Genomic DNA, 27047 nt, shown 5'->3' with positions numbered 1-27047 from the left:
ATGTCAAACTGGGGACAATTTGACTCTGACTTTTACCAATCTAATTACACCATTGATAATCAGGAGCAGACTTGTAACGATTCTAATGCCTGTGGAAATCTTTATGGATCTAGAAAGTAAGTACTTGACATGGAGAAAATATGTTCTCATTTTAAAAAGCCATAATATTTTGACATGGGTTTTCAGGTAGGGTGGTTTCCTTGGGGGACGATAAACCTCTCCCCATTATTTCTCAGTAAAATGTCCAAGAAGAAATGTCAGGAAAGGGCAGGGAAATGAATTCAGTTCTCCATGAATGCCTTTGATTGCTGCAGGCCCATTTATAGGTGAAGGGCTTGTCTCCTCTTTTCAAAATATCACTTAACAGGGAGTGTGAATACAGGCCTTGGGCAAACAAAACATTTTCTTTTTACCTGATATTTTCCAGGATACCCCTCAAGAAACAGCTTTTATTCAATTTAATAAATATTTATTTAGTGCCTGCTTGTATGTCAGGAATTAAGGAAGGTGCTACAATCCCAAAGATAAAGAAAAAATCCATAATCTTTTCCCACACAATATTTAAAATTTTATGTTGAAGGGGACAATTAAATATGCTATTATAATGCAATGTGGCAATTCCTAAATGAAATCTAGATATACATAATTCAGGATGTGTTAGCTATTTAAGTTGATAGTTCAGTGTGAGTTGAAAATAAATTTAAAGATGATTAAGAATTTAGTATTTATCCTTTACTAATGCCCCAAATAGGGCAGGTAGGATTAGAAGAATTTGGTTTAAGTTCTGGCTCTAACATTCATTTTTTGTCGCTTTAAGAAAGACAACTTCCCTGACTGTCTTAAACTATGAAATAAGGATATTAATATTGAGTTAATAATAAGTTAATTCTCTACCTCATGAGAATTATCTAAAAGCAATTTTGATAATGTATAGAAAAGTGTATGTGAAGGTAAAAACATTATAGAAATGTAATTTTTTCATATAACTATGGTTTGTAGAGGCAATGGACACTTGTTGCCAAGTCACTTAAACATTGTATTTGGTTATACAGTTGGTTCTTTAAATATTCTTCTGTGGGTCTAGATTAGTGAAAGGTGAGAAGGAATACAGAGAAATTAAAGAACTTTTCCAAGGTCATATAGCCAGTAAAAAACGAGGTTAGCCTACTAGCCCTAGGGTATTGGATTAGACCCAGAACTAAGGTAGTCATATAATTTATTATAAAATCAAGACATTTTAAAAGTAAAATGTGTGTTATTGGTAACAATGTTGATACAATAAGAATAAATGGGATCATCTTAGGAAAACTGGGATGTGTGTTTCTTATGCCATTCCAACAAGTTTAGGGCAAAAAAACTTGATAGCAAACATTTCAAATGTATTAATTCTTGAAGTTTATTTTTCACATACAGATAAGTACCTTGAAAACTTCAGAATAAAGAGAAAAAAGAAAACAGAATAAATACAACTGGCAGTGGTGACTCTTCTGTTCCAACTACACCCTGGACAATCTTGACATTGTTTTCATGGGCTGATGACTCCTACAGACACAGGCAGATACGTGCTGTTTTCAGAAGCTGTGTCTTAAGGGCTGATGCTGAACTGCTGCTGTGAAGCAATACGGAAAACCTTTGGTCCATAGCGTTTTCTTAAAATGGTTAAAGTTAAATATTTGGAATTTTATCTCATTATGCCCCTAGTCTGTGTTGTCTAGCGTTAGTCAAGCTGCCAGAAGAATTTCTCAGGATGAAAAAAATCCATCCATCTCTCTACGAAAGTGAAAGTGTTAGTCGCTCTGTCATGTCCCACTCTTTGCGACCCTATGGACTTTAGCCCGCCAGGCTCCTCTGTCCATGGGATTTTTCAGGCAAGAATACTGGAGTGGGTTGCCATGCCCTCCTCCAGGGGATCTTCCTGACCTAGGGATTAAACCCAGGTCTCCTGCACTGCAGGCAGATCCTTTACTGTCTGAGCCATCATATCTGAATATTACCCGGCAAATTAAATATATTTAAAATATTTATAGGAAAAATAAGGGAGAAGGAATAGGCTGTCTAGAATTGGCTCATTGCAGAATTATTCAACAATGGGGAAAAGAACTTTATTTCTTTTATGATTTACAATTTGCAGTCAGGAAAAAACAGAAAAGTATGTGATGGCACAGAAGTAGTTTGAGCATGAAGGTATTACAAGAGGGTAGCTCGAAATATATAATCCACACGAGAGCTATCTAACAGGATTTTTCAGCTCTGTGCTCCTGTTTTATTGAAAGAATCCAGTCACCTGCTGTTTCTTTTCTCTCTTCTACAGATGGAATAAGCACCTGGGTAGGGTCTGCAATCTACGTTTTCAGACTAAACAAAGCTAAAATGTCTGATAAAATAGAGACAAAGCTCTGTCCTTAATCAGGGACTCAAACTAGAGCCTTCTCTTCTACCCTACCCACCCTGTTTTTTTTTTTTTTTTCCCATTTCATTGCCCATATCAACAGAAGTTGAGGTGACAAGAAGATGAAAATTAATATAACCAAGTGAGGACAAGTTATGGTTACATTATCAAGTTGATGGCTTAGCCTACTTCAGATGCTTAGCATTTAAATCCAAGTTCTGATTTGAATTGTGGCAACCCTAAATTCCAACCCATGCTTCAAGTCTCAGGAATTAGAAAAGGGTATATTAACGGTGGTACTTTTATGAGGTCCATAAAACATGGAGTCAGGTCAGTGATTTACCGGTTTGCATCAGATGACTTGACATTTGATCTCTTATTCATACAGAGAATAGTTCAATTAAAATATATCCCAAATCAGAACAAGATGCTGACCATACTGGCAAAAGACATAGGAATCCAGTAGTAGGTTATAATGAATATGTCTATTTTTCTCGTTCTGCCCCTGCCCCATCCTCTCCTCTCCAATATGAAATCACATCAAAAAAAAAACCTCATTCTGCTCAATGAATGGCATTGTGACCTGAAGCTGGTTGAATGTGTTTATTATGAATAAATATATTTGTATAAAGTTTTCTTAGTTTAATGTGGAGTTTTCTCACTAAAAAGCTTAACTGTCCAGTCATTCAGATACACATTATTTTCAGTGCTTGTAGCCAATTATCTAGGCTGTATTTTCTCACTGTAGTTTTCCAATTTTTGAAATATCTTCCAATTATTTAGAGTAATAAACTGTGGTTTCTGCAGAAAGGTGACAACAACTGGAAAACTCCCTTTAAAAGTTTCAGGAGGCCTTCAGCAAATACATACTGAATCAGCTTTTCTGAATCCCTAGAGATCTCTGTCAATGCCACATAGCTAAGTGTACCTGCTGACTGAGCCAGGATCTGGGCATGTTAAACAAGCCAAATCCCCTGGCCACCATATCCTAGAACACACTGCCATCAAACTCACCCTGTATAATCAAGGATACTTAGAATGTCTGTTTACTGGCTTAACTGGAGACTTATATTGATAAAATGGGATGCTGGGATTCAGTGCACCCCCCGCATTCCCCTGGGATCAGACTGACAAAGGAAAGTGGCATCAATCGACCATCATGATAGAAGTCCATATAGTTTTGGACTTCCATCTAATAAAATATGTAGCTAGTGATCATCTGATGGGACACAGAAACCTGACCACAAGAAACATAATTCTGCAACCACAGAAATTATAATGGAGTCACCTAACAGTGATCTTCTATCTTCCATGTTAACATTGGGAAGTGAATGTTAAGTCCTATTGCTACAGAAACAGGTAAAAACATTTTCCCCATGGAGGCCATGCCATATCTCAACACAATATCATCTAAGTAAAGACAAGTCTCTTCAGGCTGGTTGGAATTGTATAACCCCAGCTATAGGTGGTGAAAAGGGGAATACTGAAGAATTAGTGAGCACTCAGAGGGTTTGTATCTGGACCAGGTATGGCCATTGCTTCAGGGGTTGTGGATAGAAATCCTGGCATGTGTATAGTGGAGATTCTCCTGGTAGGCAAACACAGGTTGGGTGGTATGTTGTGAAAGTCAGGGTGGGTGTTCCAGGGGAACCGAAGTGGGAAAAAGCTAGAGATGATCGGCACAGAAGGAATACAAGCTCTTGGACTCTGATTAATGTTGTTTTCTATGAGGAAGTGGCAGACTGGAAAACAGCTACTTACAAATATAGAAAATGCTGTTCCAGGGAGTGAGGGAGGTGTCTAGAATGCTTCAGGGTCAGTCTCAGGAAGAGGACATACGAACACTTAGCTAATGTTTATTGATTGCTTCTTATATGCCCAGCACTAATCTAAGTGCTTTATTTATTTCAGATAATTTAATTCATAATAACCTTATTAGTTCTATTATTGTCCTCATTTTACAGATGAAGAAACAGAGGCATAGGAGGTGAAACAGTTTACCTAAGAGTATAAAATTAGGATCTGAACGCAGGCATTTGGACTCCAGCAGTCCTGTTTGCTAACCAATTTACTTGGTTCAGAGTACATCCCACCATGGGACTATCGTTACAGGCAGAAGTATCATACATAGAGTCAGAAAGTAAAAGAAGGGAAATGTGATCAAAATGTTGCCAGTTGTTCTAAAGGAACTTTTTGCAGTCACTTCGCAGTTGTTTGAAATGATTTTTAGAAGAGATGCCTGCTAACCAAGGTAATGTTTAAATCTCACCTGCCAGAGTCCAGTGTTTATTTTGGTCTAATTCAGTAATTTGTAATAATATGTTGGGTTTTAAATCATTAAAATTTTATTATTTACCTTCCCAAAGGGCTAACTAAGATGCTCTATAATCAAGAACCGTTCTTTATGTTTCTTTCCTTTCCTTTAGTTAAAAACAATTTGAAATGAGCAAATAACATTGTAGACTAGCCCCCATTTCTTTCTTCCATTCTCTAGCTTTAAGAATTTATTTACTAAGATTATTTTTTTCACATAAAATTGTAAAATAAAAAAATAAAAGCACAATCAAGGAAATGTTGAAACATTATGTTTTGACAAAACTAAATCGCATATTTAAAAAAAAACAGTGAAGCCAGCTATGAAAGACTTTTAGTCAGGAACTCAAAGATAATTTGATTGGAAATAACTGTCTGGGAAGGGCCAGAGCTTTTCTATGTCTGGGGGTCTATTTCTGTTTTGTAAATAAGTTCATTTGTTAGATTCCACATATAAGCAATATTATGTGATATTTGTCTTTGTCTGGTTTGCTTCATTAGTATGACTGTGATTTTTTTAATTGCTCTTTGCCCAGATTTACAGGGAATGTCCTATTTGGTGATAGTTCCTGAAAATCAGTGGAAAAGCAGCATCATGTAGGGAGAAGTGCACTGCTTGGACAGACAGCTTCAGTTCACTGTCCAACACTTGAATTTTTTGTGTGTTGCCAGACAAGTCATTCAGTCTCCATGAATCTGTATTTCTTTTTCTGTAAGATGAGATTAAAACCACAGTTTTTACTTTGCAGAGTATTAATTAAGTGAGAAAATGTGAAGGGTCCAAGACATTGCAAATAATCAATGCATGTTAGTCAGTATGGATCATTCTTCTATAGAGTTTTCTCACAACTAGTTACTTTTCATTTTTTTGTTTGTTTAAGTTGAACTTCAAGCAAGTTAATTTTTTCATGGATAAATAGTCATAAAAACCAGGAGAAATTATAAAAGGAAAATTGTAGTTTCCTTCCTCGCTTGATCATGATATCCCTTTCTTAGATGTATCAGTATCAATATTTTCCTTTTTCTAGACAACAAGCCAGTGAGCAGCCTCAGCCTGCCTTTGTCCCAGCAGAGATGCTCGTGTCCTCAGCTTACTCAGGGCAGTTTTTTCAGCCAACATCGAACCAGGATTATTATTCACCATCTTCTTACATTGACAGCTTTGATGAAGAGCCTCCTTTACTAGAAGATAAGTTAAGGAAGTGCTATTAATGTGTGTACAGCTTGAAGAATAACAGCAATAATCAGCACTTAATGCATACTATCAGCATGCTGCATATAGGATTTTATATGATTGTTCCACATATAAACGAGAGTCTGCCAGACAGATACATTTAAACCAATGGGAGATGGTCTCCTGTTTGCGTGGGGAAAATCTGAAGTAGATATGTACTAACACTATGTTGGTCTCGCAGTTTTTAAATGTTTCTTCACTGTTTCTTACATGTGGACTCCCTGGCCATCTCTAGACAACAGTGAACATTCTTTGGGCAAAGTAATTATATCAAAGTAACCACTCTTCCCACCTAGTTAATGAAGCTACTTTATAGCAGCATGTTTTACTATTTTCTGCTATGGTTGCCTGGGGGGAGGTAGTTTCTCAATATACTTTGTTTGTTATCATGGAGAAGCAAGTTTTTTTTTTTTTTTCCTCCTTCCTGGCTCATGTGAGCCCCCTCACCTCATCTAGGTAGGACTAAGTAAGGAGGAATATGACTCCAGTAAGTAGCACTGCTGGTGGCAAGGAAACCTGGGGACCCTTGCAGATGAACGTTTCCTCCAAAGATTTCAGGGATCGCCCATCCTTTGATTTTTTTTTTTAATTTTTAAGATTCAGCCAATTTATGTCTGCTACTTTTGTTCCTATGGCATGTCAACATGATGCTAGAAAACTAAAATTCAAGGAAATTTAAATTTGGGAGCCAAGGAGAAATGTTCACTGGCTAACTGCTCTCTTTTCTATGAGGTCCATTGAAAACAGATAGGCTAACATTCCCAGTATTTTAGATCAAAAGATCGTTGCTTGGACACGGCCAGCCACCTGATATTAAAACATTCTTCTCTGTTTGCCTTCAAAATTAAGAAGAGGGTAAAGATGTAAACTATTCAGAAAAGTACAGAGAATTATATAATCAATTTGTTGGAACTTTAGAGGCCAGTTAAATTTTTGCATCTTTTATGCTTAACCATGCATTCTAAGTTGCTTCTACATCTGATACCTAACACCTGAAAATTATAAGCTATTTTCATTAGGCATCTGCCATGACCCTGCCAACATCTCTACTTAAAAAATAAAAAAAACATCAATTGTCTAATTATAAAAGTAATCCATATTCAAAAATAGAAATTTGGAAAATATAGAAACATATGAATAAAAATATAAAGTCACTGAAAATTTTGTTTCTGAGACATGACTATCATTAATGATTTGATAATATTTATTCCAGCCTTTATTCTATTTTCTATGAATATATATATATATATATATATATATACACACACACACTTAAAAATGAAATACTGCCTCTCTTTGAATATATATATATTTGTAAATATTTAAAAATTAGGTCATACTATGGATATGAAGTTTTGGTTTTTTTTTTAAGTTACCTTATATCATAAGCATTTTTATCTTTGCATTCTTTAAAGTCATTAAATATTGTTTGAAAACATGATCTATTATATACAAGTGCATGCATGGTCGGTCACTAAGTCATGTCCAACTCATTGTGACCCGATAGACTATAGCCTGCCACACTCCTATGTCCATGGGATTGTCCAGGCGAGAATAGTAGAATGGGCTGTCATTTCCTTCCCCAGGAGATACTCCTGACTGAGGAATCAAACCCTTACCTCCTGCACTGGCAGGCAGATTCCTTACCACTGAGCCACCTGGGAAACCCATTCTATAAAAATATCATAATTTAAATCTGGCTCAGCAGTAAAAAATCCATCTGCAATGTAGGAGACACAGGTTCGATCCCTGAGTTAGGAAGATCCCCTGGAGAAGGAAATAATAGCCTGCTCCAGTTTTCTTGCCTGGAAAATCCCATGGACAGAGGAGACTAGTCTGTGGGGTCGCAAGAGTTGTACACAACTTAGTGACTTAACCACCACCATAATTTAAATCTTAAACATTGTTCCTTTATAATAGATAATGCTTTGGTGAACATCACATTAGATAACTTTGACCTGTACAGAATCTGTCCTCAGGATCGATCTATAACGTTGGGATTGCTGGGTCAAAGGCATTTACACTGTCAGAGTCATCTGGAAAAATGATGAGCCAATACACCTACACAGTAGAATAGTAAATGTCTTTGTTAATTTGATAGACAAAACAGGCAAAAAAATAATGCTTTTTATTTCTTGGTTACTAGAGAAGTTAGACTTTCTTTTCATTTTCGTTGACTTTTACATCTTTCTGCTTTTAAAATCTTAAGACTTTTCCTTTCTTTTTTTATTTCTAGAGATATTTATATGGTAAAGATATATATTATTTTCTGGAATATGTATTTCATGCTTTTTTCATAGATTGTGTTTGCCATCTAATTTATTTATGGGATATTAGAGCATATAGACATTTTAATATTTATGTTTTCAACCCCACAATATTTTTCTTTGTAACTTTTTTTCCAATTGTTCTTTGTTTAGACTATATTTCTCCAGCTCTAAAGCCAGAAAGATATATCCTCTTATAGATTCTTAAATTTTTAAGTTATCTTTTTGTTCTGGACTTAAATTTTTGATTCATTGAAAATTGTTTTAAGTTAGTATGTGAAGCAGAATTTAACTTTTTTATGGTTGATCAATTTTTCCTATAACATTTATTGAATATAATATTTTCTACTTGCCGCAAATACTTCCATTCTGATATTCTAAACTATAATACATTCTCCTGTAATGTCTTCTCAAATTTCAAATAGGAAATATATTAGATTTCCCCTCCTCCTTTTTACAGCTCAGAGAAATTCCTAGAATTTTTTTCTCTTTGTGATTATACTCACCAAATATATATATTAGAAATAACAGTACCTAATATAATTTTCCATTTTGAGTCTATGAAATTTCTGGACTCTGATCCAATATGCTCTTCAGCCAGGGTGATTTTGTGAAGCCTTAAGCCTTATCTGTCCAAAAGGTATAAAAAGACCATATGCAAGATTTCTAGGATAAGATGATAAATGATATTTGCTAGTTTTTATTGAGTGTACACCAAAACAATCTATAAAATTATGAAGCTATAATAATTACCCCTTGCACAAAAACATGCTATTTGAAAATGTTTGTTTATTCCTCAGTTTGCTTGCTAAAAAGCTCATTTTCGCTTGCTTTTCTGTAAGAATGATAACTTTTGCTATGTGATAATGTGCAATCAATGTGTTAACAAATGCATCTTGATAAATAATAGTCAATTCAAATCTGTCAGACTAGAAAAATTACTGTGACATTTGGTATTTATATTTGTAGCATAGCCTGATGTTCATATTTGAAAGGCCAATGCCATAATTTTCATAGAAAACAAAGGTATTAATTCATTTTTATAGCATACATATGGTATACTTTACTACCACTAGATGACAGCAAAACAATAAATTTTGCATTCAAATTTCATAACAGTTTCATCTTTTTTATCTTGTAAAACAAGGTGTTATATTAGAGTACTATAATTGATAAATACATATAGTCTCATTTGCATACCATGTAATAAATTTTAAAACAAAACATTATGGAAGTGTATTTTGGTAAAAAACACATAAGATATTTTTTCTTTTTTTTTAAATTTTACTTTATTTTACTTTACAATACTGTATTGGTTTTGCCATACATCAACATGAATCCGCCACGGGTGTACATGTATGAAAAAATTTGTTAGATCTTATGTTCATTTACTGTTTCATGACTCAGTGTTGAAAAGTGCAAAAGTTAATTATGCCATTAAATAAGTGCCTGAAATCAGTAACAATGTCTTGTAAAACATTTTCTTCTGGGTTTCTTCAAGCATAATAATTACACTCTTTGAGGAAAAAGTTATTTTGAATTAAAAGTCACTTTATTGTAGTAAAAACTGAAAGCACATTGTTAATGTAAATGTCTAAATTGAAAATAAAATTTGAAAACAACATAAGTCTCAGGTGACATCAACTTCAACTTAAGCATTTGTCTACTTTTAAAATCTTCTGCTATTTTAGATATCACATTAGACAGCCTACGTGATTTTAAATTGATGAACTGCTCATATTTTCCAAAGTATATGTTCATTAAGAAATATATAAATACACTGTAAAAGTGAAAAAGGAAGTTGAAATGTAGAATTGTTTGCTCACTATTAATTTAGTTCAAATTAAATTCATGTTCTTTCTTTTCAAGTTTGGGTGGCTAGCGCTTGTCACCCTGGATGTGGAAAGAGTGAAAGATACACCTTCTATCCTAATTGAGGTCATGTCTGGCTGATATTCTGAACATGCCTAGGTCCCTGTTGGAGCAAGACCCCTCTATGTCATGGCAATCATTGAAATTTCATCTGATACCCTGTGTGTAGAATGTTAGCTCTGCAAGGTGTTTAGGTACATGCCACTATAGAAGAAACTGAACTATACCCTGTCTTTGACCAAAGAGGGTTACTAAATCCTGTGAAGGGAAGTTAAATGCCAGGTACCAATGATTTGGGAATACAATCCTTCACATGGGAGAACTGAGCACACTTTAAAAAATACAAACATTATCAGATTAGATGCACACTGACTCAATCAAAGCTATGGTTAAAAGTGTGGGTTCTTTTTCTGCTTTTCTAACCTTTTACCAATCTCTTCCTACTTTCCCTACTCCATGGCAACCACTTTTCTACTCTGACTCTGTAAGCTTGACTTAAAAAAATTTTTTTTTAGACTCCACATAACAAGTGATACTGTGCAATATTTGGCTTTTTATTTCTGGCTTATTTCACTTAGAAAAATGCCCTCAAGTTCCATTCATGTTGTTACAAATGGTAGAATTTCCTTATTTTTTATGACTGAATAGTATTCCTGTGTGTGTGTGTGTGTGCACGCACATGCGCACACTTAGTTGCTCAGTTGTGTCCAACCTTTTGCGACCCCACGGACTGTAGCCTACCAGGCAGCTCTGTCCATAGGGATTCTCCAGGCAGGAATACTGGAGTGGGTTGTCATGACCTTGTCCAGGGGATCTTCCCAACCCAGGGATTGAACCTCTCACACACTGCAGGCAGATTATCATCTGAGACACCAGAAAAACTCATGAATACTGGAGAGGGTAGCTTATCCCTTCTCCGGGAATCTTCCCAACCCAGTAATTGAACTGGAGTCTCCTGCATTGCAGGCAGATTCTTTACCAGATGAGCTACCAGGGAAGCCTTCCATAGTGTGAGTGTGTGTGTGTGTATATATATATATATACACTATAACTTTTAAATCTATTCATCCATCAGTGAACACTTGGGTGGTTTTGACTATTGTATCCAATGCTGCTATCTTCACAGGTGGCACTAATAGTAAATAACCCACCCTTGTCTGAAGAATCTCATGGACAGAGGAGCCTGGCAGGCTATGGTACATAGGGTCATAAAGAGTCGGATACAAGTGAAGTGACTTGGCACGCGCACACACACAGTGCTGCTATCTAAGTGGAGGTTCAGGTATCTCTCTGATATCCTGTTTTTGTTTCCTTCGTATATATTCCCAGCAGTGGCATAGCTGGATCATATGGTAGTTCTATTTTTTTTATAATATTTGAGGAACCCCCATAGTGCTTTCCATAGTGGCTATACCAACAGTCCCACCAACAATATTGAAGGGTTGCCTTTTCTCCATATCCTCACCAATACTTACTTATTTTCAATGTTAGCCATTCTAACAGGTGTGAAATGATTTTGTGATTTTGATTTGCATTTTCTTGATGATTAATGGTGCTAAGCACGTTTTCATGTACCTCTTGGCCATTTGGATGTCTTCTTTGGAAAAATGTCTATTCAATTCCTCTATCTATCCTTTAAATTGGACTGTTATCTATTTATTTATTTGAAAAGTATGAGTTCTTGGGTCAGATTCTCCAGTGCTAGAACCTAAATTTTCTATTACTGGCTTTGTGACTTTGGAAAACTTACTTCATCTCCCCAGACTTCAACCATCTAACACACAAAGTAGAAATAAACTAACAGTACTTGCCTCAGTGCCTGTCAGGAAGACCAACACATGTAAATCTTGCAGGGCTTACAGCAAAATTCAGTAAAAACATTCAACTAAAAGATTTCCACTCTTTCCAACTGAAATGCATGTACTTTATAGTAGTTTAGCTTCAGTTTTTCCTAACCCCCACCTCACTCTGATTCAAATTTAAAATGACAGCAGGAGGGAAATCAGCTAAATTACTGGTTCCTAAGTAGAAAAGTTACATTCTTCTTCCTTATAAATGTTCTTTTTTTTCCTACATCTTAAAGTTTATCAGAGTGGTAAGAAAAGTAACTGATGTAATCCTGGAATTTATTTCATATTCAGTATATGTCAAATGTCTGAGTGTTTTTCTTTTCTTTTTTTATGAAAAATATATAAGAGGAACAGAATCTAGCAGAGGGGTATGTAGTATGTAATGTGGCAGTCACAATTCTTTGAAAAATAAGGCACTGGAAAAAAATTAGAAACATATAAATGAGTTTAGACTCACAGACACTGGGCCTCAGTGATTTTGGTTATTTTCTTTTATCATCACTACTCAAAAAAGAGAAAGGTTAATTGTCTCAAGAATTCAGTCTCTGAATACACACACTCAACAACACAGAGCTTTGGCCTGATTAAAATATGTGTGCACCCATGATTGCTGTTACTTGCTGAAAGAACCTTTTCTCTTCCATGGAGTTTTACATAGTTAGCATAGCATTGCTCATTAGGAAGAGTGGAAGTAAGTGTCTTCAGATTAAATAACACTGCTAATTGAAAATTAGATATCCTTCTCATCATACGGGACTAGAATGCAAAAGTAGGAAGTCAAGAGATACCTGGAGTAACAGGCAAGTTTGGCCTTGAAGTACAAAATGAAGCAAGGCAAAGACTCACAGAGTTTGCCCAGAGAACACACTGGTCATACCAAATACCTTCTTCCAACAAAACAAAAGACGACTCTACATGTGGACATCACCAGATAGTCAATACTGAGATCAGATTGACTATATACTATGCAGCCAAAGATGGAGAAACTCTATACAGTCAGCAAAAACAAGACCAGGAGCTGACTGTGGCTCAGATCATGAACTCCTTATTGCCAAATTCAGATGTAAATTGAAAAAAATAGGGAAAACCACTAGACCATTCAGGTGACCTAAATCAAATCCCTTATGTTTATTCAGTGGAAATGACAAATATTTTCAAGGGATTAGATCTGATAGATAAAGCATCTGAAGAACTATGGATGGAGGAGGCAGTGGTCAAAACCATCTCCAAGAAGAAAAATGCAAAAAGGTAAAACGGTTGTCTGAGGAGACCTTACAGTTAGCTGAAAAAAAAGAAGCAAAAGGCAAAGCAGAAACAGAAAGATATATCCATATGAATGCAGAGTTCCAAAGAATAGCAAGAGAGATAAGAAAGCCTTCCTCAGTGATCAATGCAAAGAAATAGAGGAAAACAATACAATGGGGAAGACTAGAGACTCTTAAAGAAAATTAGACATACCAAGGGAACATTTCATACAGAGGTGGGCACAAGGAAGGACAGAAACCGTATGGACCTAAGAGAAGCAGAAGATATTAAAAAGAGGTGTCAAGAATACACAGAACTATGCAAAAAAGGTCTTAAAGACCCAGATAACCACAATGGTGTGATCACTCACCTAGAGCCAGACATCCTGGAATGTGAAGTTGAGTGGGCCCTAGAGAGCATCGCGGCAAACAAAGCTAGTGGGGCTGATGGAATTCCAGTTGAGCTGTTACAAATCCTAAAAGATGATACTGTGAAAGTGCTGCACTCAATATGCCAGCAAATTTGGAAAACTCAGCAGTGGCCACAGGACTGGAAAAGGTCAGTTTTCACTCCAGTCCCAAAGAAGGGCTATGCCAAAGAATGTTCATACTACCACACAATTGCACTCATCTCACACTCTAGCAAATAAATGCTCAAAATTCTCCAAGCCAGGCTTCAACAGTACATGAGCCGAGAACTTCCAGATGTCCAAGCTGGATTTAGTGAAAGGCAGAGGAACCAGAGATCAAATTGCTAACACCCAGTGGATCATGGAAATAGCAAGAGAATTTTGGAAAAATATCTACTTTCACTTCATTGACTATGCTAAAGACTTTGACTGTGGGAATCCCAGCAAACTGCGGAAAATTCTTCAAGAGATGGGAATACCAGGCCACCTGACCTGCCTCTTGAGAAATTTGCATGCAGGTCAAGAAGCAACAGTTTGAACCAGATATGGAAAAATGGACTGGTTCCAAGTCGGAAAAGGAGTACGTCAAGGCTGTATATTGTCACTCTGCCTATTTATCTTAATGCAGAGTTAATTTCCTTCTCCAATGCATGAAAGTGAAAAGTGAAAGTGAAGTCGCTCAGTCGTGTCTGACTTCGCAACCCCATGGACTGCAGCCTACCAGGCTCCTCCATCCATGGGATTTTCCAGGCAAGAGTACTGGAGTGGGGTGCCATTGCCTTCTCTGTAATGCAGAGTACATCATGCTAAATGCTTGACAGAGTGAAGCACAAGCTGGAATCAAGATTGCCAGGAGAAATAACAATAACCTCATATATGCAGATGACACCACCCTTAGGGCAGAAAGCAAAGAGGAACTAAAGAGCTTCTTGATGAAAGTGAAGGAGGAGAGTGAAAAAGCTGGCTTAAAACTCAACATTCAATAAATAAAGATTATGGCATCCGGTCCGATCACTTTGTGGCAAATAGATGGGGAAACAACGGAAACACTGACAGACTTTATTTTCTTGTGCTCCAAAATCACTGCAGATGGTGACTGCAGCCATGAAATTAAAAGATTCTTGCTCCTTGGAAAAAAAGCTATGACCAAAGTAGATAACATTTTAAAAAGCAGAGATATTACTTTGCTGACAAGTATCCGTCTAGTCAAAGTATGGTTTTTCCATAAGTCATGTGTGGATGTGAAAGCTGGGCTATAGAGAATGCTGAGCACTCAAGAGTTGATAATTTTGAATTGTGGTGTTGAAGAAGACTCTTGAGAGTCCCTTGGACTGCAAGGAGATCCAATCAGTCCATCCTAAAGGAAATCAGTCCTGAATATTCATTGTAAAGACTGATGCTGAAGCTGAAGCTCCAATACTTTGGCCACCTGATGCGAAGAACTGACTCATTTGAAAAGTCCCTGATGCTGGGAATGATTGAAGGCGGGAGGAGAAGGGGACAACAGAAGATGAGATGGTTGGATGGCATCACAGAGTCAACGGACATGAGTTTGAGCAAACTCCGGAAGTTGGTGTTGAACAGGGAAGCCTGGAATGCTGTAGTCCATGGGGTCGCAAATAGTTGGACACTAGTGAGCAACTGAACTGAACTGATCTGAAAATGATGCATGTTTCATAGAACAAGTTTCAAAAGTGTTAGCAGTTGGAAACGCAGGAAAAAGAAATAACAAAATGTGCAATAAGATGGGACTTTTGGTTTGTTGCTGCTGCTGCTGCTGCTAAGTCACTTCAGTCACATCCAACTCTGTGTGACCCCAGAGATGGCAGCCCACCAGGCTCCCCCATCCCTGGGATTCTCCAGGCAAGAACACTGGAGTGGGTTGTTAGCTACCATTATATTTTATATCTTTGCTGAAAATGTCCATTTCTTCACTTTTGGCTAGATTTTAACCGTATATTTGCTGAAGAAGGCAGGAATGTTTTCCTTGACTATATCTCTAAAATATATCCTCTAGGACACTGTGTGGGAATATACATTCTTTTTGTTTGTTTTAAGGTTGCTCTGTATTATATATATTACATAGAACTTTAGACTAGGATGGTATAACAAACAGATTAAAGTGCTTTGTAAATTAATAAGTTAACTTTAATTAAAGAATATTACTCATGCTTATTTTTCTATATTTATGTTATCTCTTTTTCTTTTTTTGCAGAACTTGGAATTAATTTTGATCACATATGGCAAAAAACCTTGACAGTGTTAAACCCAATGAAGCCAGCAGATGGCAGCATTATGAATGAAACAGATCTCACTGGGCCTATCCTGTTCTGCGTGGCTCTAGGAGCCACCCTACTTTTGGTAATGAACAGCAGCCAGTTCATGATTTTTTTTCTTTTTTAATTGAGGTAACATTAGTTTACAGCATAATCTGAGTTTCATGTTTATAATATCGTATTTCTACTTCTGTATACATGACAGCCCAGTATCAGATTTTAATGTATGTCCTAATAATGTTATTTGTGGAAGTTGTCTTTGTAAACACAGAAAGTAGTATGTCACTTTATAAACTGAAAATTGTTTGTTTAATTCATGGCTACATTTTTTCGGTAAGAGAGACATATCTACTTGAACCATAATGGCAAAAAGAAACTGTCATCACTTCTTACGACAAATAAAAAAGTGTAAATTTAAATAGAATTGTGAAAATCAAATCACCAACTCAGGTTTTCAACAAAGCAGGAAATCATATAAATGATTTTCTTATTGTTAAGCCTTTTTCTGTTGTTTAGAAAAGACTATCAATCTGAAAAAGTTGAAGGAACATGAGGAATTTGGAAATAATAGGGCCGAAATTTTATTTCTTGCTTTCCGTGTGATTTCTGTTGTAACACTAGACAAATATCCCCTATTTACTCAATATTTTCTCTTCTGGATTGTGTCTCCAGACTATTGCAGATATTCTGTGAGGTCTGAGATGAGTCTCCTTGTTCCTGGTTAGGCTACTATGATAAACAGACTTGCATTTATAAGCAGTGATTTGTTTTTTCGGCCTGTATATTTCCCCAGTCATTAGTTTTCTGTTTTTTATGAAGGCATTTCCCATCCTAACTTCACCATTTGTCTTGTGTTTGGGTCTCTTTCATTCTTTAAATTTGGGAGCAATGACATTCAGTTCTTCAGTTTAGTCGCTCAGTCTTGTCCGACTCTTTGCAACCCCATGGATTGCAGCATGCCAGGCCTCCCTGTCCATCACCAATTCCCGGAGTCCACCCAAACCCATGTCCATTGAGTTGGTGATGCCATCCAGCCATCTCATCCTCTGTCATCCCCTTCTCCTCCTGCCCCCAATCCCTTCCAGCATCAGAGTCTTTTCCAATGAGTCAGCTCTTCACATCAGGTGGGTAAAGTATTGGAGCTTCAGCTTTAGCATCAGTCCTTCCAATGAACACCCAGGACTGATCTCCTTTAGAATGGACTGGTTGGATCTCCTTGCAGTCCAAGGGATTCTCAAGAGTCTTCTCCAACACCACAGTTCAAAAGCATCAATTCTTCAGTGCTCAGCTTTCTTCACAGTCCAACTCTCACATCCATACATGACCACAGGAAAAACCACAGCCTTGACTAGCCGGACCTTTGTTGGCAAACTAATGACTCTGCTTTAGAATATGCTATCTAGGTTGGTCATCACTTTCCTTCCACGGAGTAAGCGTCTTTCAATTTCATGGCTGCAGTTACCATCTGCAGTGATTTTTGAGCCCCAGAAAATAAAGTCTGACACTGTTTCCACTGTTTCCCATCTACTTCCCATGAAGTGATGGGACCAGATGCCATGATCTTCGTTTTCTGAATGTTGAGCTTTAAGCCAACTTTTTCGCTCTCCTCTTTCACTTTCATCAAGAGGCTTTTGAGTTCCTCTTCACTTTCTGCCATAAGGGTGGTGTCATCTGCACATCTGAGGTGATTGATATTTCTCCTGGCAATCTTGATTTCAGTTTGTGCTTCTTCCAGCCCAGCGTTTCTCATGATGTATTCTGCATATAAGTTAAATAAGCAGGGTGACAACATATAGCCTTGATGTACTCCTTTTCCTACCTGGAACCAGCCTGTTGTTCCATGTCCAGTTCTAACTGTTGCTTCTTGACCTGCATACAGGTTTCTCAAGAAGCAGGTCAGGTGGTCTGGTATTCCCATCTCTTTCAGAATTCTCCACAGTTTATTGTGATCCACATAGTCAAAGGTTTTGGCATAGTCAATAAAGCAGAAATAGATGTTTTTCTGGAACTCTCTTGCTTTTTTGATGATCCAGCGGATGTTGGCAATTTGATCTCTGGTTCCTCTGCCTTTTCTAAAACCAGCTTGAACATCTTGAAGTTCACGGTTCACGTATTGCTGAAGCCTGGCTTGGAGAATTTTGAGCATTACTTTTCTAGCGTATGAGATGAGTGTGATTGTGTGGTAGTTTGAGCATTCTTTGGCATTGCCTTTCTTTGGGATTGGAATGAAAACTGACCTTTTCCAGTCCTGTGGCCACTGCTGAGTTTTCCAAATTTGCTGGCATATTGAGTGCAGCACTTTCTCAGCATCATCTTTCAGGATTTGAAATAGCTCAACTGGAATTCCATCACCTCCACTAGCTTTGTTCATAGTGATGCTTTCTAAGGTCCACTTGACTTCACATTCCAGGATGTCTGGCTCTAGGTGAGTGATCACACCATCGTGATTATCTGGGTCACGAAGATCTTTTTGTATAGTTCTTCTGTGTATTCTTGCCACCTCTTCTTAGTATCTTCTGCTTCTGTTAGGTCCATACCATTTCTGTCCTTGATCAAGCCCATTTTTGCATGAAATATTCCCTTGGTATCTCTAACTTTCTTGAAGAGATCTCTGATCTTTCCCATTCTGTTGTTTTCCTCTATTTCTTTGTATTGATCACTGAGGAAGGCTTTCTTATCTCTTCTTGCTATTCTTTGGAACTCTGCATTCAGATGCTTATATCTTTCCTTTTTTCCTCTGCTTTTTGCTTCTCTTTTCACAGCTATTTGTAAGGCCTCCCCAGACAGCCATTTTGCTTTTTTGCATTTCTTTTCCATGGGGCATTAGGAGTCACCAAAAAAGAACATTTTTCCTCCCAAGTAAAGTTTGGAAGACATTCTAGCTCATACTTTAGAAAAATGTTTTCTCCCCCTCAAAATAGGGGAGAAAAAGAAGAAGTAGGAAAGGTCTATGATTTTACATTAAGGAGGTAATGACAGCACATTAAAAGCAGATGATGAAAAAGATGGTCAAGCCAGTCTGACAAGTACAGTTTCATTAAGGCACAAAATGGTGAACTTGGCAAGAGAGGTGATATAGAAAATTTAAGATGCTAGGAAAAGTCCTTAAATTAATTATTCAGTTCACGTCTGTTTTTTACAGCTATCCACTCCCCTAATGCAGCTATACTTCTCAAAAGGTAGCTATGAAATGTATTTGCAAGTAAATTAATTTTCACTTTGCATTACTAAACACATATTACTAATCAAAATTCGGGTAGAAATCTAGTTTGTACATTGTAACTTGGTCAATAAGTACGTCATGTTTATCCAATACAAGAGTACTTAGTTATGGCGTCTTATTTCTTCCTTTGAACTACAGCAAATGCAAATACTCTGCAAGTAAACCCTATATCAACTAGAGTTTTAATTTAGTTTCAAACGTTCCTTCTGTCTTTGCCACAGTAATTTGATAATATTAGATTAAGTTGCAAGTAAGACCATGTTAATTAATCAAAGAGTCAGAAACAATTAATTTAACATATTAACTCTTATTTCTTTTTCAGGTAATTTGTAATATAACAGCTGTTCGTTTTTTTGTAGAAAATATTACTATTACCATCTCCTAAAGGAAAAAAATTAATCCCATTAAGATCTTTTTTTGCGTACATAATGTTAGTTGGAATTATTTAAATATCCTCAGTTTTAAGTGTAAAACAATACAAAGAACTCAACTGAGAGTGAAAAATTTGTATCTGCCCCTAACTTTGCCTCTAGATAAGATCCTGAACCTTTTATTTCTTATTTCTAGGCCTTCATTTTTTTTACTTTGAAGACAAAAAAAAAAAAAAAAAGCTTATGCAAGTGATTCTTAAGGTTCATTTCAAATCTGAAATTTTGGGGAATGTGTAAAAATTCATATTTTCTCAAAGATTTTAGGCAGCTAGTTTCACTTCAACTTTACTATCACATGCAGTTACTCCAGAATTGATTCTGATACATGTAAAACAATAAGGACCAAAAAACTCAGCTGGAAATCAATAAAGCCAGATTTAACTCAGAGTCCATTTGAGGCTATTAACCCTGTCCTGGATATCTGAAATTAAAATGTAAAAGACGACTTTATGAGCTGGTAGTGCACTATAATAAAGAAAACAAGACTCAATCCAGAAACAATATTCAAATCTGCTCATTATCTCCAGAGGTGTAATATTCATAGTCACATACTCATCATTTTTATGATTTATATTGATATAAAGCACAATATCTTTTAGTGGACTTTCTTCATGTTGCAGGAAGCAAACCAGAAAGAACAGCTTCAAACACTCAACACAGATTTAATTTTACTTATTATTCTTCTTAAAATTATTTTCAACCCTGAAACCATATACACAAGTGTTTTAAAACTATGGCTCCATTTAATTTTTCTAGTAGAGCTATAAGTGTGATCAGGAATAGGGATATGCATGGCCAATATAAAAGCATAAGCAAGAAGAAGAAGTATTTCAAATAAAGATGTAGTAATGGTACAAGGATGATCTCAAACATTTGAAATGTAAAAAGAAACTGAACATTTATTTTCCACTTCAATTACAAACCCTTATTAGGATTTGAAACAAATTAAAAAATGAGAATGGCCCCTGCCAAATGGAATTAAGCCTCAAACTGGATAATCTAACAAGAGAAAGAGATAGAGAAGTCAGTAACTGATATGAAAAAGGACAATTTTACTACCAAATAAATTGAATCCACCTTCTGTTTACCCCATTCACAAAACTGGTTAAGGTCACGGGCCAGCTATGTGTCCTTTGAGTGTAGGGAGGTTGTGTGTCACCATTACAACTATTTGTATCTCTGAATTATCCCATCCAGTTAAATGTCAAGTAAAATGTTACTGTAATACATGAAAGTTATTTGAAATTGTTGCTATTTTCCAAGTGGAACAAACTCACCCAATAGTGCAGTACACAACTGATGTGTTTCTTTTAGCATACCCATTAGCATTATTAGCATTACTTCACAGAATAGCCAGAAGAACTTATTATGGCTAATGCAGGAGAGAATGCTGCAGCATAGCCCCCGGACATTTTGTGAAAGGATTTAGTAGTGATCAACTTCCCTAACTGCAGAGGAAGAAAAATTCAAAATAGCTTGACAGTTTTGAACAATAAAATGGTTATGATATTCTCCGTTAATTGACTACAAAATAAATATCTCTTTATTCTGTAAAGATATAAGGACTTATTCTTATTCTGTAAGATATAAGGACTTCATGAATAACAGCTATGGAAAAGAAAAAATGACAGCTAAAAAAACTCTCTCTGTGAATCAGTTTTGTTGGTTTTGTATAATTTCCCTGAAAATCAGAGTCAGACTCTTCAATCTAGAATCTAGAATTTCTAACCAGCTTAATGTATATATAAAAATGACATGCATTTTTTAACTGGAGATTTGGCATCCTCAGATAGCAAACATTAAAATATCTTCTGTTGAATCAACAATAGTTTGTGACTTTCCCTGGATGAGTTTAATGGAGCTGCTTCAGCAACAAGTCTCCAGTACTGTGTGGGTGACGGCTATCTGATGAATCCTCAGATCAGTGGTCTATCCCGAATACATCAGTCTGACTTCCTTTAACAATGCCTTTATGATTCACTATTGCTTGCTTTATGTAAATCAGTTTTTCATAAAGTCTGTTTAGTTAAGCTGGTAACAGGCATTATGAAAACATAGGATTCTCTGGTCACATAAGTTTGGGATATGCTAGCTTGCATGTGTGTGCATTCTCAGTTGTGTCCACCTCTTTGGGACACCACAGACTAAGGCAGCCAGGCTCCTCTGTCCATGGGATTTTTCCCAGCAAGAATACTGGAGTGGGTTGCCATTTCCTCTTTCAGGGAATCTCTCTGACCCAGAGATCGAACTCATGAGTCCTACATCTCCTGCGCTGGAAGATGTATTTGTGGCTCAGCTGAGAAAGAATCCACCTACAATGTAGGAGACCTGGGTTCTATTCTTGGGTTGGAAAGATTCCCTGGAGAAGGGAATGGCTACCCACTCCAGTATTCTGGCCTGGAGAATTCCATGGAAAGTATATCCATGGTGTCACAAAAAGTCAGAGATGACTGAGCGACTTTCACTTTCATTTTCTTTACTACTGCGCCACCTGGGTCCCCTTGTTTTGTCACTTGTTGGAGCTTCTGCAGGTATTAAGGGCCTAAATCGTAGAGCCAGATTGCCTGGGTTCAAGCCAAGCCTCACTGCTTAGCATTATTTTATTTTAGGCAAGTCCCGTAATCTCTTTGCACCTCAGTTTCTTCCTGTGTATAATGGGTACAACAATGATACCTACTCACTATATTGTGTGGATTAAATAATTTATGTGCAATCTCGAGAACAGGACCTAAGATAGTAAATGCAACAGATGTTTGCTAATATTACTATTATGTCTTATAAATCTCTAAGACTAAATCAGAATTTTTTAATTCATTTATTCATTCATTTAATTGTTCAACAAATATGGGAAGAAAATATATCCTCACCTATGCCTAGTACCCCAAAAGGCAATCTATAATAAAAATATCAGTCTGGGAATATAAGAATGCTTGTGCCATCCCATGTATGGAGGAGGGGATTGTTTTCATGACCTGAATCCGTATTACAATCAGTGTTTTCTTTAGAGCTCCCAGTCTCCTGATGCTTATACTCCAAAGGCATGAACAACATTGAGCTGAATAATTCGAAAGTATTCTCTGCTTTGTTGACAATCTGATTTCTTCTTGATGTTCATTGTGTATCCAAACTGTTTTCTTCCCATTGTTTCAGGCAGGAAAAGTCCAGTTTGGTTATGTGTATGGCATGAGTGCCATTGGCTGCCTAGGTATTCATGCCTTACTGAACTTGATGAGCTCTTCAGGAGTGTCCTATGGCTGCGTGGCGAGTGTGCTCGGTTACTGCCTGCTCCCCATGGTCATGCTCTCCAGCTGCGCCATTTTCTTTTCACTGCAGTAAGTGTCTGTGTTACTAATTGACCCCACATGCACAAACATCGCTGAAGCTTGCCGCATCAGTGCAACAGTTAACCTCTTTCTGATCATTTTAGTAGGAAGATTGGGGAAACTGGCTATTAAAAGCTACTTACAGTTTCAGGAAAGTAGGTCGGTTTTGGCTCAGGTGCTGTTCCTATTTCAATGACTTAAAAAATAAATTAAACCAAGCTATCTTTAAAGTTGGTACTTCGTTTGTAGTCACATTCTTCAATATGAACTATTGCCATGGGTAATATAACCAACTACAGAAAATTCACTTGTTTGAATTAGGAAGAGTAAGTGCCTGGTGAACCCTGACAAATTGCTTCAGCTCCCAGGCATTCTGCCTTCTAGGAGGGAAGCAACTGTTCTTTCTCAGCTGGGCTCCTTGTAGTGCAGAATTCCCGGGAACCCTGGTGAGGATATTGATGCTAGAGAACTTCATAGTATATACACTCAGTCAATATTTTTTTTCTTTTTTACTTCCTGGGCAGTTAGTATTTATAATTCAAAAATACGCGTAAGAATTCAGTGAATACACGTCTGTTGGGCACTTTCCTAGGGCACATACAGAGCACTACCACTTTGGGCTGGGGAGAGCAAGTAATTCCATAGTTCTTTGTCACCTCCCATGCTCCAAACACAATTAGAAATAAACATTTGCCACCAGTGCTCATTTTTCCATACAGACACAATTCACATTTTTTTCTTGGATGAGCCAAGTTTTAGGTTATTAACACTATGTTGGATAGGTTATTATATACAGACATTGTCAATGCCAGATAAACATTTTAGAAAGACTAATATTTTTGTTTAGATATAATCTCAGATACTTTCTTTATAACATTATTGAGAATTGCATAGATAGAAGTGCTTTTCTGTTTTAATATGGTTTCATTTTGAAAACAACAGTCTTTTTTTAAAAAAAGATTATTGTAAGATACAACATTGACTTACAATGTTGTGTTAGTTTCAGTTGTACAGCAAAGTGAATCTGCTGTACATATATCCACTGTTTTTTGCATTCTTTTCCCATATGGGCTAGTACAGGGTATTAAATATATCTCAATAAATATACCTCTAGCTCACATTGTGGGCTTCCCTTCGCAGGGAAGGGGAAACGATTTCCCTCTACAGAGCAGAGTTCCCTGTACTGTACAGTAGGTTCTTATTAGTTATCTATTTTATATGTAATAGCGTGTATATGTCATCCACAATCTTCTAATTTATATCTCCCGCTCTTTACCCCCTGGTAACCCTAAGTTTATTGGAAGTAACGGTCTTCAGAATAACATAGAGCAAACCCTTACTTTACCAGTGAGTACTCAACACTTAAAAAAGAGGAATACAATGGCAAATGTGAAAAGTGAATGAACGTCACTCAGTCGTGTCCAGTTCTTTGTGATTCCATGGACTGTAGCCTGCCAGGCTCCTCTGTCCATGGGATTCTCCAGACCAGAATACTGGAATGGTTAACCATTCCCTTCTCCAAGGTGTCTTCCCAACCCAGGGACAGAACCCAGGTCTCCTGCATTGCAGGAAGATCCTTTAGCGTCTGAGCCACCAGCAAAGCCCACAATGTGAGTTAGGTGGATATTTACTGGGCCTTGTCCCTGACTTTTGCATATCATTTTCTTTAACTAGCTCTTCTGTTTACTATGTTGTTTAATATGGATGTTTGACATGTTACTACAGAGTTCAGTTTTACAATTTCTATTTTGTCAGATGATTTTGTCAAAGAATACTATAATGATCTGCCATTTGAAATTTTTTTTTATGTTTTAGACATTATTTCTAGCAAAGGTGAGCTTTGGGGCATCTTAAATCACCCCAGATTATTAGAACAACAAAATAAAAACTACAACTTGAATTTTGAGAATCATCAGTAGTCTGATATTTTTCATTAGATTTTCATTCTGAAATGTATAGGATGATTTAAGAATCCATTAAGTTTTATTAATAAAGAATAAGTAACTGATCCCTAAAGACCATGAAACTGAAATTACCTTTTTGGGCATATCACTATGACATTCAAATGAATCATATATAATCTCACATTTTTGTTCACAAAAACTGGTAAATTGAATCCTCTAAATTTTATTTCTAACAGCATTAATTAAGCCAATAGACATAATATGTTTTAGAGCGCTTTAAAATATGTTTGGTTTATTTATCATCTAAGCCATTGCAAACTACATAGCGTACCTTTTCACTTGTTTTGCTTTGGTTCAACTATTAACAGTAGGTATTTCTGTCATTCTCACAAATAATAAGCGCAATTCTCAGTTTCAGATTGAACCAGATCAAGTGAGGCAGGGCAAACAGAACAATATGCTGGGAGTTAGGAGCTCTTGACTTAATAGCCATCTTACTTGCAATTTTTGCCAAGTCACTTCATTCTCCTTTCTTCATAAAGAACCAATTGCCTCCACAGTTACTTTTTGAAGATACCAAATTGAACAAATCCATTTCAATATTATAAAAATCTACACCCACACCAACCAAAGGGATCTTCAGCAATGAATTGGGAGGCCACACACATCTGCGCCTTCCTGCTCCATCTGTTCCCTCCCTGAGCCGTGTCAGGCTTTGCTGTCTCAGACAAAAACCCAGGACATGGCCCTGGAGCACTGTGGGGTGGCAACCCTACTGGAATTCAAGTCCAGTCACTTTTCTGCTCATACAGTGGGTAAATTTAGGAAGAAAGCAGGGAATAAAAATTTGTAGTTATAAAAGAAGTCTCTAAACATAGTTCATATAAAAGAATTTTAGTAATTGCAATTTTGACTTATGAAAGTGACTGCAGGTCAATCCTATTTCCAGTAACCTGAGTTTTTACCTACCTATGAAATATTTAGCTTCTAATGGTGAACTTGACTCAAAATTCTAACTGGCCGAGGCCTTCAGTTCCTATGGCCCTTCACCCTCATTTTACAAATGGAGGAAATATACCAAGGACATTTTAGAGGCAGTGTGGTTCAATAACTTCTTTCTCTCCTGGTATAAGATAACCATCTCTTTGGTCTCTGCTGTAGGGGCACCTTTGGAACTGTGTCGGCACTGGTCATCATTGGCTGGTGTAGTCTCTCAGCCTCCAAAATCTTCATGTCAGCTTTGGCCATGGAAGGACAGCAGCTTCTCATTGCCTATCCTTGTGCCTTACTTTATGGACTCTTTGCCCTCTTAACAGTTTTCTGAAGAGTGTTCAAGATGGCATTACAGGATTCTATTTGTTTGCTGGTGTTCAGGTTATCTTGGAAATGGTTTAGCATTCACATTTGGTCATATGATTTCTGTTTTTATCGCTGTTAAGAGAACAATAAGCAGAGAGACAAAACAGCACTTAAGGATGGGACTCTAATAGGCTGTTTGGTTTGAATGATGATTTGCTTTTTGGTTGATGCATTAAAACAATTTAAAATACTTTAAAATAAAAGGATATATAGTTGTTGTACTGATGGACTCTATTTTTCTTAATGGATGCATTTCTGAGAAATTGTAAGTAAGTAAAATCATATGCTGACTGGGTAGAGGAAATCTACACTGAGCCTTTTGAGAAAACTTCATGACATTTCAAGCTGTGTACAACTGATTAAAGTCACACTGTGCAGGACCTTTGGAGAATTGCAGGGGAGGATTATTTAAAGTTTTATTCACCTGAGAAATGAATCTCCTGTCTCTGTTCATTTATTTCCCCAACTGTTGTTTTGTTCCATTTGAACAACGCATTCATTCACCAGTTTGAAGCCCTCATTTCCTTCTTAGCTTAGATACCATGGTTCATTACTATAATTTCTTCCTTGAACATGTATGTCCTCAGTAAGCTTGCCATTTGCTCCCTGAATAGATGAATATGAATGAAAGAAATCCTACTTGTTTCTCCTTTATTATAGTACTACATCTTAAGTGGCTGCTTTGTACTACCTTTCAAATCCTACTGTATTACCCTACTAAATTCACTTTTTCACTTTCTGAGATAATTGTTTCAAACAATTTCTCCACTAGGTGCCTCAGTGGTAAAGAATCTGCCTGCAGTGCAGGAGATGTAGGTTCAGTCCTTGGGTTGGGAAGATCCCCTGGAGAAGCAAGTAGCAACCCACTTCAATAGTCTTGCTTTGGAAATCCCATGAGAAGCGCCTGTCAGGCTATAGCCCATGGGATTGAAGGAGTCAGACACAACTTAGC

General features: G+C 36.8%; 1 protein-coding gene across 2 annotated transcripts; it reads left to right on the top strand.

Moving 5' to 3' along the window:
- Window positions 1–26316, top strand: YIPF7 (Yip1 domain family member 7). 2 transcript variants are annotated; one of them, XM_060417605.1, is made up of 5 exons: window positions 1–116; window positions 5731–5892; window positions 15796–15940; window positions 22660–22841; window positions 25898–26316. In XM_060417605.1, exons 1-5 carry the CDS (start codon window positions 1–3, stop codon window positions 26058–26060), a joined length of 768 nt encoding a protein of 255 aa, XP_060273588.1. In that variant the 3' UTR covers window positions 26061–26316. The 2 variants fall into 2 exon arrangements, with proteins under 2 accessions (XP_060273588.1, XP_060273589.1); XM_060417606.1 differs by lacking the exons at window positions 22660–22841; window positions 25898–26316 and having other exon boundaries at window positions 5731–5915; window positions 15795–15885.
- The last annotated feature ends 731 nt before the right edge of the window (window positions 26317–27047 follow it).

The sequence above is a fragment of the Ovis aries genome, chromosome 6 (genome assembly GCF_016772045.2).
Source record: "Ovis aries strain OAR_USU_Benz2616 breed Rambouillet chromosome 6, ARS-UI_Ramb_v3.0, whole genome shotgun sequence".
NCBI lineage: Eukaryota > Metazoa > Chordata > Mammalia > Artiodactyla > Bovidae > Ovis > Ovis aries.
This window is presented reverse-complemented; position numbering and strand designations above follow the sequence as displayed.